Source organism: Sceloporus occidentalis, unplaced genomic scaffold (genome assembly GCF_023333645.1).
Source record: "Sceloporus occidentalis isolate IW3139 unplaced genomic scaffold, rSceOcc1.0.p SCAF_44, whole genome shotgun sequence".
NCBI lineage: Eukaryota > Metazoa > Chordata > Lepidosauria > Squamata > Phrynosomatidae > Sceloporus > Sceloporus occidentalis.
This window is the reverse complement of record NW_028317024.1, coordinates 3655953-3675670: the sequence shown is the minus strand read 5'-3', so window position 1 is coordinate 3675670 and position 19718 is coordinate 3655953. Positions and strand designations below refer to the sequence as shown.

The 19718-nt window shown below is 42.1% G+C and overlaps 1 protein-coding gene across 1 annotated transcript in view; it reads left to right on the top strand.

Annotated features, from left to right (window-relative positions):
- The window catches only part of LOC149289602 (putative phospholipid-transporting ATPase IIB), a 124370-nt gene that overhangs the window by 40133 nt on the left and 64519 nt on the right, over positions 1-19718 (top strand). Inside the window, exons 8-9 of the mRNA XM_089490361.1 lie at positions 6762-6842; positions 15728-15803. Coding sequence (XP_089346487.1) covers positions 6762-6842; positions 15728-15803 — 157 coding nt within the window. The remainder of the gene's footprint in view (positions 1-6761; positions 6843-15727; positions 15804-19718) is intronic.

The window sequence follows — 19718 nt, the reverse complement described above, 5'->3', positions numbered from 1 at the left end:
TGTGTGCTATTCTAAGGTGTTAGTGTTTGTGAGCATAAGATGTTAGTGTGTGTGTCTGTTACTGTATGGTGTAAGATTGTATATAGCAAGGCTGAACCAACCTCAGGTGCCAGGTTGCCATGGCGACAATAAATCACTTCCTGGTGTCCAGGAGGCAGGGAAGCTACCCCCCTGAGCAAGGGTGCAATGCATCCAGGCACCCGTGATCCAGCGGTGGTAGAGAGGCAGCAGTAGGCAGCTTGCATTCCCTGCAGACAGGTCTCTACCTAGTGAGAGGGGGAGCGAGTAGTGTATGTGTGTGTGTACTAATCTATAAGATAATGACATATATATGTAAGCACTAACATATTATTATACTGCACAGCATATTAGAGAGTTTAAATAAGTCCAGGTACATGCCCCAATAAATAATAATTATTCACATAAATATAGTTTAATATGAAACCTTGAAATAACTTAATCTTTGTCAGGTACACACAAAAAAATAAAAAAATACATACAAACTTGAGTCTTTATGGTGTAAAATACCCCTTTAGTTGATTGCACCTTAAGAAAAGGTGTGTTTTTGTCGTATAGTCCCAATAAACCCCCTGCTGACCGGAGAGCAGTATATGAAAAATAGAAACAGATTGTGAGCAGACCCTCTCTACCTAATGTATCGATTTGTCTTAGCCTGTCTTGTCATATACCCTGAATATATGTATTGTAAGAAGCGCTGCTTAAATATCTTGTTATATATATATATATATATATATATATATATATATATATATATATATATATATATATATATATATATATATATATATACCGTATTTGCCCGATTATAAAACGAGGTTTTTTCCAGAGTATCTGAAAAATACCCCTCTTATAATCGGGGTCGTCTTATAATAGGTCTGACTATGAGACTAAGATCCAGATCCCCCGCAGCGATGCAGGGGACGCCCCCCCCCCAACTTACCGGTGCTTAGTCCGGGCAGCGCGTAGAGCTCTACGCGATTCACGTCGACAACTTCCGCTAAAGCGCGTAGAGCTCTACATGCTGCCCGGACTAAGCACCGGGGACTCACCGGTAAGTTTGGAGGAGGGAGAGGGAGGGAGTGTTAAATGGGGGGGCATAAGGCATTTCTGGAGGCAGAGTGCTCTGTGAAATGCCTTTTAACCCCCTTAATGCCACTCTGCCTCCAGAAATGCCTTTTAACCCTCTCTGCGCCACTCTGCCTCCTGAAATGCCTTATACCTCCTTATATGCCACTCTGCCCCATAATATGCCTTTTAACCCCCTAAATGCCAGAATGGCATATAGGGGTATAAGGCAATTCTGGAGGCAGAGTGGCACATAGGGGGGTCAAAAGGCATATAATGGGACACAGTGACATATAGAGGGTTAAAAGGCGTATCATGGGGCACAGTGGCATTTAGAGGGTATAAGGCATTTCTGTGGCAGAGTGGCAAGCCTGAGGGCAGATGTGCATAACTGGGGGGGCAGGTTGAAAAAAAGGAAATAAAGACAAAAACAACATATTTTTCTCAATCATAGCTTTTATTACCAAAACAATTGTTCACATAGTTTAACTGGTAAAACTTTTTTCCTATAGGGTCGTCTTATATTCAGGCTTTTTCTTTTTTTTCATTAATTAATCAGATTTTGAGGGGTCGTCTTATAATCAGGGTCGTCTTATAATCGAGCAAATACGGTGTGTGTGTGTGTATATATGTATGTATGTATGATAAAAGTAATGTATTGGAGAACAAAAAAATCTGGCTCCTACATCCAAACCAAATTACACAATCAATTACAAAAAACACTAACTTTTGGTTTTATTTAAAGTACATGTTAATCTATAATGTTGCGTAACGTTAATGTAACTTGATACGGTGGGATTACGGCAGAAGTATCCATATCAGTAGTTGGGATTTTTTCAGGCCCGTCCTGTCTACTTTCACATTTACGTTTTTACGCAGTGAATTTCAGGGTTTTCTGTGAACGTGTTATTTTGCTCTAACGATTTGACACAAAAGGTGTTTCCATTCTTTGTAACACCTGTTGTGAAAACAGTATGGAAAAGTTTATTTACATAACCACCCAAATAGCTAGTATCAAATGGCTCGTATCAGTAGTGTTCTTAATCTCTAGTTAAGGGAGCTCTTTCCTGTTCAGGTAATCAGGTATTCGATACTTGTATTTGTTTAAAATTTGTAAAACAAGCATTTTAACCTTGTTTGGATGCAGCCATTTTTCTGTTCTAGTACCTAATTGTGTAGGAGTGAAATATTCATAGTACGGACACCGAATATCTTAATTGGATGAAAGAATACAAGCAAAGATTCCCATATAACCTGTCACTGTCTAAGAAAATATACTCAAATTTATGTTTTTCTGCCCAAAAATACAAAATGAAACAGCTGATGCATGGAAATTTCGTGATCCCTGGAACCCAGCTTAGAACACAACAAATTTACTTCTGTTGATATTATTTTCTTCCTGTCTTCCAATAATTCTTGAATGCCACCTGCTGGCCTATTGTCACAATAGCCGTGCAACCCAAGGATTCAAAAGCATATCGTAGGATTCAGGCCCTGTTGGATTATTTCATTTTAATACAACCAAGTAAAGTGGCATTATGTGTAATATTGTTATAAAAACAGAGTATTCTGGAAAAGCAGAAATCAGTTTGACGGCTTTAATTGAATAACAAAGCCATTTCTGAAATACAAATGTTTGTTTTTATTGGCTTTTCGTTCCGATCTATTTTGTTCTTCCCTGTTTTGCCAATAACCAAGTGGACCTCCATCCACCAAGACCATCTTAAAACGGCTTGCAAACTCTTAAATTGTAGCGTCACATGTTTATCCTTCTATAAAGAGCAGCCATTTGAATATGGAAGGGAACTGAATTATTTAGACCTAGAACAGACAGCATGTACTGACCACGACTGTCCATTATTTTGATTTCGGTGTCTGATGTAATTCATCGTGGAGATCTGTTATTGTCATGAGCCATCAGTAGCATCATTTGCACAGCTCTGTAACATTAACCCGCTTTTCTTAAAGAACAGGTGACACAAACAAAGATGATCAGCGCAGATTTTGTTGTCTTCCCAAACCACTTAGAATAATCACACAATGAATTTTTCAACACATCCTTTAATAATAGCTGCCTCTCAAGGCCTGTAGCATCCAGGTTAGGTTTCCTGTGGTTTCATACTCATAAGTAGGGCAGTATATTACTGTCAGCATGCATGTTGGGAGGCATTCATTTCCATCTTATGTGATCAAGGAAATTTATTAACAGCAGTGAGGTCAGTGTAATTTTCAATAAATGGTGACTCACTGATTTATATCAAAAGATCCATACAGCAGTAAACAATACCATTTACATTTAATTAGTTTTATTGAACCGATGGCCATTTTATCTGTAATGAACCACATGTTATGATTAAGAATGTATTTTAATGATCTCTAAGTTGGGTGAACAAATGTTGCCCTTGACCTAATGGAGGAGGTTTCCCTTGTGTTATTGATAGCCTCCCAGTCATTTCTGTATTATTATTACTCACTTGTAAAGAAAAACATCCCCATTATCATGTCGGCCCCTAGTCGCTTTGTGACTAATGTAGATGGATGAAGTGCATCTGCCTGAGACCAGGGAGACATGGCCTTTGTCACTCAGAAAGCTACTCTTGTAGTACATCAAAACCTGAAAGCAGGCAATATTAATGATATGGCTGTTCACGTCTTTGGGGCCAGATCCTCCTGAAACTATAGAGCCTTCAATGCTATAGAATGCTATGTCCTATTAAGAGTGCGTGAACAATAAATACAAGCGACATTGTGTACGTGCTTCCTTGTTTATCTTTCTTTTTATCTATGCTTCAGAGGAAAGTTGAAGCCACCACTGTTCCTTTTCTGAGTGTTATGCCTTGTATCCTTGTAGATGCGATGCTACTTTACCCAGCACTCTACTATCAGTGGGGGATTTACTAAGCTATGAAACCTCCTATGCTTTTCTTTGCAGCGTTGTTTTGAATATACTGAATAGGCTCTATACACTAACAAAGGGGTTTTCACTGAAGTGAAATTTCAAACGTCCTTCATCACTTAACAAATCTACCCCATGTTAGCTTACGGGAGGTTATGGGAAACCCTCTTCTGATGAATAGTCCCAGCGCTCATTAGTTAAAATCAGTTCATTGCTGCAGTTTGTGAGCATGGACGGCTGTTAGAAAGACGCAATTTTGGTGGCAGATAGGAACCTTTCTGAACATTTTATTCTAAAACCCCCCCCCCCAAAAAAACCTCTATTTGTATGGTCATTAGTCTTGTCTTATATTTCCGGATTCACAGTGAATGTTAAACACTTGCTTAAGCTGTGTGACCTGGAAACAATATTTTGATCAATAAAGTAATTGGCATTACTGCAAATTTGTTTATCTACTGAGATTATTTCAACGAATACGATACGTTTTACCATATGTATATTGACCTTAAAGAGGTCTCTGAAATACGTTACGATAGCATATTATATGAGAGCTACTTAAGTGAAACATATTATAAAGAAAGCATAGAATTCAGACAACTGTTTATATTGTGTGTGTGTGGTATTGGATTCTGCGCTGTCCCTTTTCTAAGAGACTCTTATTTTTCTGTCCACAATAAAGCACATAATAGGATGGATTACCTAAATTGTAGGTGTTAACAGACGGGGCAGAAGAGAATGATGAAGATATAGGACACCCACATGTGTATTAGTTTCATATGAATTATTTCTCGAGGAGTTGATGAAAACTAAATAGGAAGGACAAGAATGTGATGAATGGGCAGCGTGTGAAAGATTACAACAAATGGCAAACAGTTTAAGATGTGAGCTGATACAGTAAGAGCCCAGCATGCCCTCTACCATTCATCATAAAGCATTATGTAGAATTTAGGGATGTCTCAATTTGGCATGTATGCAGTCATAGCTGTTATTGGAAAATCTTAAATATACATATAAACAATACACGGTTATAATCTAAGCCCACTCCCACTTGGGAAGGCTTACATTTATAAATGTACATGTGAGATTTTAACACAAATGTTCTCATCAGTGAAGTGAAATGGTTGCTTTACCTAAAGAATAAAAATAAACAGTATAACACAGATCAAGAGATGATTGTTGGAGTGGCCTTGCCTGTAGGGACGGGGGGGGGGGGGGGGAGGTTGCAATTGTTGCCCGGGCCAGTCCAGATTCTTCAAACAGAGCCAGTCTCAATTATACAGGCTCTCTCTATCAGAGACAAGGTGTTAGTGGGGTCACAGAATGAGACGTTAGGGTCGCTCTGGAGTAGTAGTGTAACAGCTCGCTTATTGACTATTAGACTGTGACTGGGAAGTGTTAGTTAGACTGTGGTGTTAGTATGTGTGTATTACTCTGTGTGCAAGTATGTGCATTTCTGTTTGCTTGTGTTAGTTTATGGGAGGGGCCAGGGGACCCATTTGTCTTTTCTCACTGCACACCGGCAGCAGATTTGTTAGATCACCTTCAGAATGCATGAAAATTGTCCGATTCTTGCCAATATGCAGATATACACATTTATATAAATACATTTATAAATATACTTATATGGGTTTTCTACCACCCTCGCCGTAAAGTCCCTTACATTACATCTAAAATGTTGACCCTCTAGATTAAGACGATGACCGCTTCTAACATTTCTCACCTGTACTTTGTTAGATCCCTTAAATATTAAATGTTTCTATCCCATATCCAGACCTACCAACAATTGGAGGAATAAACCAGTGTGTGTGTGCGTGTGTGTATAAAATGGAAATACAATAACACCAGGACATACACTTTATGAACAAAAGTATTCGGACACCTGACCATTACACCAACAGGGACTTTTATGACATCGCATTCTAAATACATTGATGTTAATATGTAGTTGTTCCCCTCTTTGCAGCTATAACAGTCTTCCACTCTTCTGGGAAAGCTTTCCACAAGGTTTTAGAGTTGTTTCTATGAAAAGTTTTGCCCATTCATCCTGCAGATCTTTGTGAGGTCAGGCACTGATGCTTGACAAGAAGGCCAGGCTCATAATCTCCGTTCCAGTTTATCCCAAAGGTGTGAATGGGGTTGAGGTCATGGGCTCAATAGAGAAGGGCCTCGAAAAAGGGCCTTCCCTAAACTGGTATGCTGAAGGGGACATAGCAGGACATTTTAGACAATGCTATGCTTTCAACTGGGAACAGTTTGGGGAAGGCCCTTTTCTATTGCAGCATGACTGCCACAGTGCACAAAGCAAGGTCCATAAAAACATGATTGGATGAGTTTTGTGTGGAAGAACCCATACAGAACCCTGACCTCAACCCCATTGAACACCTTGGTGGAGATTACAAGCCAGGCCTTCTCCTCCAACATCAGTGGCTGACCTCACAAATGCTCTACTGGGTTAATGGGCATAACTTCCCACAGAAACACTCCAAAATCTTGTGCACTTTGATACAAAATCATGAAATGTATATCACTAACACTTCCCTTAGGAAGGAACCTTTACCTTGTGAGAATGAAATATAAATTTATCCATTACACGCTGTTTGATAATGTATGTGTCATTTTGTCCAAAAAAAATAAGATTTTGTTTCATGAACAAAGAAAAAAATCAATGGTATCATATTTAGAAATGAACAAGCTGTTTTTTGCTCATGTCTTCTATGACACACTATTATTCAGTGATAATGCTGCATTGTTTATTAATTGGACCTATTCTCTGTTGCAGGATCTCTTTTCAATCAATGCTTATGTTTATGCTCAGAAGCCACAACTGGATATTCACAGTTTTGAAGGTAACTTTACACGGGTAAGTCTAATTTTTCATATCCACACAATATGCCCTTGAGACAACATTGCATTGACTGCTAAACATTAGGTGTTGCTGGCCCAGTTTAGTCATGTTCTTCACCTGAATCTGATGCCGCAGTAGGAAAACTGAATCACGCGTGATCCACTTATTAACTAATAATATAGTTATTTTGTAAAAAATGTTATGCATAATAAATACAACTGTAAACTTAATTTCACCAAAACGTACTTTGCAAGTTCAACTTACTATTATGTTGTGCAATGATTAGGGACCACAGATGAAATGTTGACATTTGAGGGCTTTCAAGGTCCCTTGATTTAACTTGTATTACATGTAAGTATAAAGATATGTCCATATCAAGCAGACAAGTGCTGTGGAAGTGTTTTTTATTACCAGAAACATGTCTTACTATTTAAAGGGTAAGTATGTTTGTTTAAACCCAGATTGGTAGCCTAAAACTCATGCAAGTTGGCTGCATCTTGAGTGCTCTTGGTTTCTGTTGAGGTATCAGAGCTTGGTAATGTCGCTGTCCCTTGAACAACTTTTAATTTGTCAGTGTTCCTATAAGATGCTTCTAGGGAGACTTGGCTAAGGAGGTCAACTTAGGGAGAACTCACCCTTGACTTTTTACTCATGATGTAGGGAATTGCGGAGTTTAGCCTTCAAGCTGCCAGTAAAAATTTACTTACTTAGGATTATCACCGACATTTCAACATTCAATAAAGGCATAAGAGGTCTGTTTATGAAACATTAAGTAGACTGAATCAGAAAGTTTTTACATTGGAGGCCTCGCGTACAAGTCCATGTGTAATATTTCTTGGCGCTGTCAAAGTCTATGTAGAATTGCAGGGCTCATTACCTGTAGAAAACAGTAATAGGAAGTTGGACAACAAAATGGTTCCAATTTACAATAATTGTATGTAAATTGTATTGTATTCAAAGATTTTAGATGCACAGAATGACAAATGTTTTCAGCATTTCATTACCATGTGGTCAGCAATGGCTTATGGAAATTTGGTTCCAAACCAGTGCTCTATATGCACACATAATCTATTACGAATGATCTAATATTTACATTTTGACCATTTACAAATGGACCTACAACCTGCTTAACTTTTAGGAAGTTACTGTGGTTTTTTTCTTGTTGCTGACCTGTATTTGAGGTGACTTCAGAAACTGCATAGCTGATACTTGCCATAATGTAATAGTTCTCATTTTCATTACGTGTGTTTATCATTTCACCATTTCCCTTGAACCAAAGAGAGATTTTTTTTCCTTAGGAGTCAGCATATTGAGCCACTGTGGCTCCCAAAGAGTTAAACTTCCACGGTTAAATCTTAAGGATAAAACCAAGAAAATTAAATTGATCTGTGGTCAAATGGGATTTGACACAAGTAAAATGGTATCATATATTGATGTTGAACCAATCCACTTATCTCTGAAAGATAATCTTAGAATTTGCTAAAAGAGCACTCTTTCCTGTTCCACGTGTTACTGGATATTCCAGCAATTTGCACAGAAAGTCAGGATTTGGTCTTAAAATGGTGCTGCTAGAGGCCAGGTGATTCTTGTCTCATCCCACAGCCTGATGATCCTGATACAAAATGTCACAATAATTTAGGAAAGTTAAAGATCCAATTTTTATGCTCTGAATAATACATTATAGAAAACACATATTGCAAACTGGAAGGAAATAAAAGATATTTCCTTGCATTATTTGAATTTGTCGCCACATACATTGAGACCCCAAAATACAATTTCAATAGACTGCTACCACCTAGTGAAAATAAAATCACTCATACTTGTTAGTGTACAATCTTCCTAGGCTTAATGGAATAGTGGGCAGATATGTGTTAAAGCATATTGGTGTAGAGCATCTCTTCCAAACAACACAGAATATTATCAGTAGTATCAGGTAATGTGCGTCTGATACAGTGCGTTCATAGTGTAAGGCTTTGGGATTTAGTTAACAAAAGCTGAAGTTTTAGCTCACAGACCTTGTGCTATATATGTTTTCTTTTGCAAGAATGGCTGAGCTGGATCATCTTAATGCAGATTGCAATCATACAGGTGAATTAACTGTGCATTACACTGGGCCAACCATTTGTAGTCACATGTTGACTTCAAAACAGCATCAATTGTAGGCATACTTGCGCAAAGCCAGGTATTTTGTAGGCATATAGTTAGGTTTATGACTGAACAACTATACCAAACAGGTGCTAATGATCATCAATTTAATATGTAGGCTCAAACACAATGTTACCGTTTAACCCTTGAAAATATTCTCAGAAGTCGGGGGTCGTCTTATACGCCGGGTACTGAAACTTACCGAGCCGGACTGGAGAACCACGATTCCCCACGAGCGTATCTCTAGGGGAGGGGCGAGCGGAGAAGCCGCCTCCCCTGGGCCGGTCTTCAGGGCCGCGCTGAGGTAGGTGCAAGATCGTGATCTCCCCAACTAGCCCTGATCAGCGGGCGCCCGATGAGCAGGGCTGGTTGGGGAGATCACGACCTCCCTCTAACTAGCCCAACATTAGGGAGCTTGAGGTCTGGCACTTCAGACCTCGGCTTCCGTGCCCCCTAATCACTACGCGTCGGCTATTGATGCCGAGCACGGGGATGATGTCATATCCCAGCGCTCGGCATCAATTGCCGGCGCGTAGTGATGAGGGAGCAGTAAAGCAGAGGTCTGAAATGACAGACCTCACGCTGCCACAACTGGATGGAAGATAGAAAATGAGAAAGGTAAGAGATGGGGAGAAAGGGGTGTAAGTGCAGTGTATGTGAATATATATGTGTGTGTAAGGTCAGTGTATGGTCAGGTGTGTGTAAGAGCAGTGTAGGTATTTGTGTGTGTGTGTGTGTAAAGGCAGGGGTGTGTGGTGAGGGCAGTGTATAAATGTGTATGTATGGACAGGCGTATGTTAGTACGGGGCTCGACAAATCCCAGGCGCCTCAGAATTTTGTCCTGGCGCCTAGGTGTTTGTCAGCCTGTGATCGCGGGGGGCGCTGCTGCTGCTGTCTGCCTAGGAGTCTGGGCAGACAGCACAGCCACTCCGAGCCCACCCCTGAGCCTGAGATCACTCCCACGGAGTGATTCTGTAGGCTGAAACCGTGATTGAATGAAAATCTGCAATCGCGTTTTCAGCTGCCACAGGCAGCTTCAGGAAAGGGGGGTTGAGTGTTGATTGGGTCCCCCACACAACACCCCCTGCTGCCTGATCGCTCCATGAGAGCGAACGTGCAGCGTTAACCCCTTCAATGCTGCGGCATTTTAGGGGTTAATTCCCGTTTTGTACGGGGCCCAGGCAGGCCAGCAACAGCAAAAACGAGCCACCACAAGCCCTGTGATGACTCCTGTAGGCAAGGAAGCCTACAGCAGTCATCAGAGACTCCCCCTGAAATGGCTGGTCTATAGACCAGCAATTGCGTTCCAGCTGCCAGAGGCAGCTTCAGGGACAGGGGGAGAGGGTTCTTCGGTCTCCACATGAGTGTGGAGGCCAGCCCCAACACCCCCCTGCTGCCTGATAACACATTTGTGGCATTGCAGGGGTTAACATTTGTTCCCTAAATATCAGTCAATGCTGTGCTCCAATGGAACATCAGCATTGAAAGCGTTAAAAAAACAACAAAAAAAACAACAACAACAAAAACAAGCACTGACCTGAAAGACCAGGGTGCTTCCAGGTCAAATGCTGTGATTTTAGTAAGCGGGCTGATAATGATCAGATCACTCCTAACCAACTGTTAGTTTAAAAAAAAAATCCTGCCTCCTAACCTTTTTAGCTGGCGCCTAGATTCACAACAAATTTGTCAAGCCCTGTGTTAGTATGTGTAGATATATATATATATATGTGTGTGTGTGTGTGTGTGTGTGTGTATGGGCAGTGTATGTGTATGGACAAGTGTGTGTAAGGGCAGTGTATGTGTATATGTGTGTTTGTAAGCTGGTGTGTACATGTATATGTGTGTAAAGGAAGGGGTGTGTGAGGGCAGTGTATGTCTATACATGTGTGTGTGGACAGGCATATGTTAGGGAGAGCTGACCCACCCAATCCAAGCAGGCTTTGTATACAACAACCAGCCAATCACCGGTAAGGTACATCACTTGCCGTGATTGGCTGGTTGTTGTATACTGGGTAGAGGGGTAGTCTTATACGGCGAGTATATAGCCCAAACTCTATATATTAACTGGAAAAGTTGGGGGTCGTCATATACGCCGGAAAATACGGTAGCTAAAGTAAACTCTCATTCAGTTTTGCTTAGAAAGATCTTGATTCACTTGGCAGTCACCCTAGTTGTGCCTCTGGTCCCCTTCAAGTCATCTTAACTATGATTCCTGGAGATGGAAGTCATTGGGGATTTCCAGTCTTGGGGAACATATTTGGAGTTGCCCACTTGGGACAGTGCTACCCCAAGACCCAACCTGATCTTGATCTGCCCCAGAATAATGGATAATTAAATTGGTTGGATTTCTTAAAAGCCATCTCAATGATTCAACTGTGCATGACACAGAACCAAGCAGGCAACTATACAAGTAACGATATAACACAGGTAGGGTGTTCTCTCAGCCTTCTCAAACTATCTGTTTGTAATCTTTCTATAACAATTCATTGGGATCGCTTTTTGCCTAATTGCTAAGTAATAAGGTGATTATTAACGTAAAGCAGGTAAGGCTGATGTAACTACTTTATTACCAGTGTAGCGGTATTTGTTTTCTTTTCCCCAAACAAATGTTAGAAGAATATACTTTAACTGTAAAAGGAAGCTCAACCTATTGTTCATTTACACAGTTTTATTGATCACCCTGCAGCTCCAAAAGCCTTTACATCTGTTAATATATTTTCTCCCCATCTTTCTGGGAATAGTTATAGCTGGTGGCTTTCTTTCCCCTTTGTTATAGGAGGAGTGATCAAGCAGAATCATTAACTTGCCATTAGCTACTACTTGCCATCTCCTTAAATACTTTGTAACCTGGCTAATTAGTGTAACATGCTAACTTTCTATGCCACACTAAACCGATACTTGATGTCACGGTTGTCGCTTTGGTGGGGCTGCCAATAATATTGCTTATTTACAGGCACACTTGCAAACCAATAGCTATCTGCCCCTCTCGCTGAGCTGCGACTCTCGTAATTCTCATTCATAATTTAGCGGTTATATATTGATGTATTTAAATCGGAAATAAATTTCCCGCACTGCAGCTTTTGTGAGACTGACTTAAATCATCTGTAGTCACAACATAAGATAGCAAGATTTGAAGAAGTTGCATGAGCAGCCAAAAGCTAGATGCTGCTTCTTTCACATTTCCGTAGTCTCGGATTTAATCTGTTTACCAAATTGCTGTACGTGCTCTTTAAACTCGCACATGCCCACCTCCCAGAAACTCAGCTATATGAGGATGCTAGTATGCAGCAGCAAATTTACCTTGGGTGCTGCGCTAGGAATGACTCAGGCCATCTTGGCGATCTGTGTATTAAAGGTGTGCAGTGTATTCTATGGAGGCTCTGCACAGAGATCTCCCTCGTGACCATTGAGCAGTGGCACATCACTAATGCCCCCTGGACTTGGCTGCCTATGCTAGAATACGTCACTGCCTGTAAGCTTGCCATGTAGTACTGTAACAGGTACACTGTCAGAAGCCGCTCTTTGAGCCCAGCCCAGGACAGGAACCAGAGACCCTGGGTACGCCGAGTTGAAACACGCCAGTAATGTAAAAATAGCCATTATAGTATATTACCCCAAACATCAGGCAGCAACAATGTTGAGGTAAAACAAGAAATCGGTTTTAATGTGAAAAAAACGCCAGTATTTAATCAGTACAAGAGGATAATTTACATGCAATAGACACAGCAAACCACACATGGTTCTCAAGCAGGCCCTCCTTTGCACAGACCTCAGTATTTGCACTCTGCTCACCTCAGCCCAGTAGAGGGTTGCTATTGTAGCCCAGGCCCGGACTGGCCATCGGGCACACCGGGCGTTTGCCCGGTGGGCCGGGCCGCGGCAGGGCTGTGCCGGATTGACTTAGGGGCTGATGGAGCTGCAGCTCCAGGCCCCTACCTTAAAATAGGCCCAGTCAGGACCGGACTGACTGGGCCTATGCGGCCGTCCTTAATGCAAGGCATAAAGGGGCACCTGCCCCTTAAGCCCGCAGCAACTGCGGCCGGGCCCGCCACTCTAGCACTTACCTGGCAGACGCGCGCGAGCAGCGTCTCTTCTACAGCCAGGGGGACGCAGGAATCCAACGGAGTCATGTGATGTACCTCACGTACGTCACGTGACCGTGCTGCGCGTCTGCTTCCCCTGTGCAGATCCGCGGAAGTCTGCGAGCGGCATGTACATCATCAGTTCAGGTAAGGTGGTGAGGGAGGCTGTATGGAGTATGTGAGATTGAATGAAATAGTGAATTAATGAGTATCTGTGAAGGAGTGAGTGAATGAATGTTTGTGAATGAGTATATGTAAATAAGTATCTGAATGAGGGAATTAATGAGTATCTGAATGAGGGAATTAATGAGTATCAATGTATCAATGAATATCTGAATGAGTGAATGATTATTTGTGAACGAGTGAATGAATATGTGTGTGTGATAGCATGGATGTGTAAGGGGGGGCAAAGATGTAACAGGCAGGCTGTTTTGGTGGCAAAGATGCCACAGGCAGGCTGTTTTGGTGGCAAAGATGCCACAGGCAGGCTTTTTTGGTGGCAAAGTTGCCACAGGCAAGCTGTTTTGGGGGCAAAGATGCCACAGGCAGGCTGAGTGAAACCGTCCGTGGAAACCATCCGGATGTGGGTGTCAGTGTGGCAAAGCCTGCCCTGGTGTTTGTGATTGAATGTCAGTGTGGCAGAGCCTGTCCTGTTGTTTGTGTGTTTGGGTGTCGGTGTGTGTGGGGGGGGTGTCGGTGTGGCAGAGCCTGTCCTGGTGTGTGTAGGTGTCAGTGTAGCAGAGCCTGTCCTGGTGTGTGTTTGTGTATGGGTGTTTGGGTGTCGGTGTGACAGAGCCTGTCCTGGTGTGTGTGTGTGTGTGTTTGGGTGTCGGTGTGCCTGTCCTGGTGTGTGTGGCAGAGCCTGTCCTAGTGTGTGTGTTCGGGTGTCAGTGTGGCAGAGCCTGTCCTGGTGTGTGTACGAACACAGAAAAGAACCCCAGCACTCCAATCAGCTTCCAATCCTTTATTCAAAGAAAGCAAAATAAAGAAGCAACATTTCGGCCCAAACAGGGCCTTTGTCAAGCTCAAAAGGCCCTGTTTGGCCGAAATGTTGTTATTTTTGTTATGCTTTCTGTTTTTGTTTTGCCCTTTTTTCCTGCTAGCACCCAGCTTCCTGGGAGTTGAGTGCTGAACCATTTCTTCTTTTTTAACTGTCCTGGTGTGTTTGTGTTTGGATGTCAGTGTGGCAGAGCCTGTCCTGGTGTGTGTTTGGGTGTCTGTGTGGCAGAGCCTGTCCTGGTGTGTGTGTGTGTCTGGGTGTCTGTGTGGAAAAGCCTGTCCTGGTGTGTGTGTTTGGTTATCTGTTTACTTAATTTACAGTAGGGACTATTTAATTTTTACTTATCCAGAGATAAAACGCCCTCCTGAATTTGTAGTGACTTCAGGGGACAAAACATTCAAGGCCCTGAAATCATTTAGTGGAAAAGATAAGGTATTGTGTTATTTACTCTATAATATTTGTTTCAGGATTAGTCGCACAAAATTGTGGCTTCAGGCTTCCCATGTTGAATGACCAAGTACTATGTATATGTATGTACATATATGTTTTTTCATAAAAATGGGCTGCTCAGTCTGAAATGCCCGGGCCTATTTTTTTTCCCAGTCCGGGCCTGTTGTAGCCTGTGGGGAAGTTGGTAGACACTGGCAATTCCCTGACTTCTGGCTGAAACCTGTTGAAAAGTGCTGGATATCAGTTCTTGGTGCAACTACTGGCTGAAGAGGTCCTGTAAGTCCTAACCTGATGGAGAGTGACACACCACATATAAAGCCCACTCCCAAAATGCAGTCACCCCAAATCTGTGTCAGAGCGCCACAGTCTTTAGAGTCTCTGGTAATTGGGGAAAGGTGGCACTCTGTACCAGGGGAAAGAAGTAGTCCCAATGACCCCTTGTACCCACCTCCCCAAAACAGAACCCCTTCCAAGGCCCATAGTCTGTAGGTAGGAGGCTGGCCCCCAGGAGTCCAGGGCACAGAGGTGTCTGTAACAATCACAAAATACAGTATATGATTAAAGCAAATCTATTAGTTCCCCAAATATTACTTTAATGCATGATTACAGGTTAAATAAAGCAGAAACTCTCCGTATGTGTTTACCGTGGAAGCAGCCATGTTAACTCCTTGGTCTCAGGAAGTGAATATATTAGTTACATAGTCCTCCTCATCAAGTTATTATTCCTATTTTGTCATGTTACTGTTAGCTGGCAACCTCTGTGTTTGTAAGGATGGGGAAGAAGGGGAGGTAATGTCAGGACAAGAAATTGATATGGTAGTTTTGCTACCTTTTGTGTCACAGATCTCAGCTTTTATTAGATACAATAGACTCTTTTAAACCTTTAAGTGCTAGCCACATATGTGGTGGGTATTAACACATCATGGAAAAAGGTAAAAAAAACATCTCGCTGCCACCTGATCTATTGTGAGATCAGCTGATTTATATGCTGGTAAAAACAAAATAGATATACACATTAATTTTCCAAGTGATTTTGTGGACCACAACTCCCATCAGAATGATAATTAGAGTGATGGGAGTTTTAGCTCTCAAAAGCAGATACACCAAGGATGCAAAAGGCTTAGCATACTCTTGAAAAAATATGTTTTAGCATAATTGTATCATAATGGAAAATCATAACAATTTCTGATCGTAAACAGACATAATTTTCTTTTTCTTTACAGGAAGATACTGATCCAGCTATACATGAAAGTCTGAGCATTGAAAACACGTTGTGGGCAAGCACTGTGGTTGCATCTGGTAAGTTGAAACATTTTTTTCCAGTGTTTGTGAAATTATTGAATAGAATGGTTTCCATTGAGTGATACATTTGAAGACCTTCCCCAAACTGTTTCCACAAAGTTGGAAGCATAGCTTTGTCCAAAATGTCTTGGTATGCCGAATGTATGCTGTTAGTGTTTAGCTTTAATTTTCTTATTTCTTCACAAATTATGTATTGTGAAGAAATAAGAAGGGCTTTCTTAAGATACCATTATTTTGATTATATCAAATAATGTACTATAAAAAATATAAATATGGTGTCATTTGGGGGCAAGAAAGGTTTTTTTGTTTTTTAATGTGTAGTGTTTTGTCCCTTTTTTATTTTTAATTTTGATATTTTGGAACCAGATAGTTCCCCTTCTTCTTTATTATATTTTTTTACGGTTTATTATGTTTTTATTCTTTAAATATTTTTAATATTTTTGTAAAATGTACAGTCCTCCATTGCTTCGCATCGCTGATTGCAGTACCTTTGATCAGCCTGCAAGGGGAGCTCAGAGGTCTCTTCTATCCTTTGTACTCTCATTTGGTGTTACTGAATGCCTCAATATCAGTATACAGTGCTGTATATAGTAATATAGTTTAGCATGGAGGAAAACATAATTTTATTTTATTCCAATAAGCTTTTTTTTTTTTTTTTTAAATCTGCAGACTGGCCATTGTTGTCAATCAAGCAATATTTGAGGTGCCTTTTTAACAGCCTCCTTGGTGTGGTATTTAACTAATAAAAGTAATTTCTTCCATAGACTCCATAATCAGAGGGTCCTGCTGGGTGATTAACACAGTCATTCTGTTGTTTACCACAGGGCAGTATGATAAGTGTGTTTATCAGACACATATTATGCTGTTAAAGCATTACAATATAGAGAGAGTGAGATATGTAATGTTAACTTATTTGACCGGATTAAGGGCAATCAAAGCTAGTTAAATACAGAGAGTGTTATTTGCCAGCTGTGTTTGAGAAAGCGCTTCTCTCTTCAAACTGCAATGCTGCTGCTGTTTTTTTCAATTGCTCCAATGGTTTTGACTTTTGAATAACGCACTTAAAAATTGAGGTAATTGGTATCAATCCTAATGGATGCTGACTGCCTGGATTCATTGCACCTTATCTTCTGTGCATTGAATCCCTTATGCCCTTACATTAAACTGCTGTTACTGATCCCTCATACTATCGATTTGTGGTCTTTCGCCTCTAAAATTGTCAGGACAGCAGCAATCAGAGCTGACGATTTCTGAGGTATTCCCCACCTTATTCCCCTAGCACTTTGTCATGGCCCGACCTTGACCTGTGTGACTTCCTGGCAAAGTGAGAGTGCCATTGAATGTGATCATTTACTATACTTTGATAGAATATTATATTTATCTCAGAGGTCAGAACAAAACAAGTGGAATTTCAGCCATAACAAAATTTTATTTATTACAGAACAGTTAAAATTATAAGGATCTACAGTTAATACAAAGGCATTCTTTTTTTGTTGTGCCCAAAATTTTAAGTTTGTGTATAAAAGAATGTTTTGGGAAATTCTCCCATAGCATTTGTATGACAAAGCAAAGGCCAAAATTCTCGAATTCTGTTGTAGAAAATCGATAGAAGATATAGAATTCGACAATTTCGGCCTCTGCTTTGCTTTTCGCATAGGAAACACTCAAAAGATTGGATGTTGTCTAACATGAACACCTGAAAGACAGAAAGGCAAACCCCTAATATTCTAGGTGTCTAAACCGGGACATTTTTGCTGATTGGTGAGGCACTCGGATGCGGGGAGGGCACAGGTGGAAGGTTTGGGGCTAAGGCACAACTGATTGTCTTCCTTACCTTAAGAGACACCTTGCGACGCTGAGCTTCAAGTTTTCAGAAGGTGGACATGGAAGACCACAGATGGAGGTCTGTGCTCCTCTACCTCTGGAGCCTGTTAAGCCCATCTTTTCCATAGGGTACACAAAATGAAATTTGGCTGGAGAGTAATCTCTTTGACCTTTTTTTTTTTTTTTTTTTTAGAAGTAATTTATTGTATTTTTCAACGTATAACAGAAAAGCAAGGCAGGATTTCCAATATAGCTATTATCAGAGGTACATAGGTGACAAGTGGTGAGTACACCAAACCAGGCAACATAGATGGCGAACAGTCGAGAGCCATATAGCGAGGACGGGCCCCGCACACAAGAAACAGACACTTAATGGTGGAACACATAATACATAAGCATTGATTGCAGAAGATTGAGCCGAAACTAGAATGCCACTAAAACGGTCTCCCCGTCCAGCGCCTGTACAGACCGTAACACAGCTACGGAAATCCGCGAGCATAGAAGAGAAGATAGAGAGAAAAAGAAAGGGAAAGAAGAAAGAAGGGAAAAGGAGGGAGGGGGAGGGGAAGGGGAAAATGACGACCCTCACAGCCAAGCTACAGCAACGTGGGGCGGCATGAATTTGTCTAGCCATGGGTCCCATGTGAGGTAAAGGATGTGTGACGTTCCATGCAAATATGCGGTGATTTTTTCCAGCTTAAAAATGTCCCATATTTTGGCCTCAATAAATGGGATGGCGGGGGCACCCGACTTCCAGATTTTAGCGATAGCCAGACGGACCGCCGTACAAATGCGGAAAATTAAACGATGAGCCGGTTTGGGCAACGTATCCAGTGGATAGTTTCTACAGAGAAGGGCCGTCCAAGGGTCAGGAGTCAGGCGGACACCAAGGGCTGCACTCAGACTGCCGAAGAAGTGGGACCAGAGAGGCGTTACCTGAGGGCAGGTCCACCACGTATGCAAAACGGACCCTTCCTCGTCACAGCCCCTAAAGCAAAGAGGCGAGAGTATCGGGAACATACGATGAAGTCTGGATGGTGTCAGATGCCAGCGTGAGAGGACCTTGTAGCAGTTCTCCTGAACCAAAGTACAGGCTGTGACCTTCCAGATGTTCTTGTAGATCTCACCCCATTCCGCGGGCTCAAGGGATTGCCCCAGGTCCTCCTCCCAGCGCTGTTCGAACAGAGGCGAGGACGGAAACTTGATCCCCAACATGTGATTGTAAAGATGAGAGATCGCTCCACGTGGTTTGTGTGGGAGCCTGGCCGCTTGCTCATAGAACGTTGGGGCATGGTCCGGATGATGCAGCAAAAAAAGGCGAACAAAATGAGATAGCTGATGGAACCGGAAAATTTCTGTAGCTGGAAGTTCATAGCGAGAGAGAAGATGTTGGTAGGAGCAGGGCTTATTGTTTAGGAGCATATCTCCCACCGTGACGACACCCCTCGCGATCCACCAGCGGAATGGACGGACAAGACCCCCGGCGGGAAAGTCTCTATTTTGAAAGAGCGGCGTCATCCGGGAGCTAGGGCTGGTGAGGCGGATCTTATACCGTAGACGGTACCACAGGAGAAGAGAGTGCGACAGAGTTGGGCTAGCGGATATCAGAGACTTGTCGAGCGACGAATGCCACATAAGCCAGTCCAGGCGAGCCCCGAAGCAGAGATCCGACTCCAGTTGGACCCAACGGGGGGGAAAGCGAACCACCGAGAGAGACAGCAGCATCGCCAATTGTGCAGCAACGTAATAGTCGTGGAGCAGAGGGGCCGACAGCCCACCAGCAGTCTTCGGCTTGTAGAGGGTGGCTTTAGCGAGTCGACTCCTACGGCCCTGCCAGACGAATCGCTCAATCGCACCCTGGAGACTAGTGATGTCCTTCCTCCGGACAGGCAAGGAGATAGAGCGAAATAGGTACAGAAGCCTGGGCAGTAGCGTCATCTTTACCGCGTAAATCCGACCCATAAAAGACAGAGCATAGGACGACCATGTCACTAGATCACGCTTCAGGCGCAGGAGAATAGGAGTGTAGTTGGCCTCATACATCTGCAAGTGCGAAGGGGTAATATGGATCCCAAGAGAACGGATAGA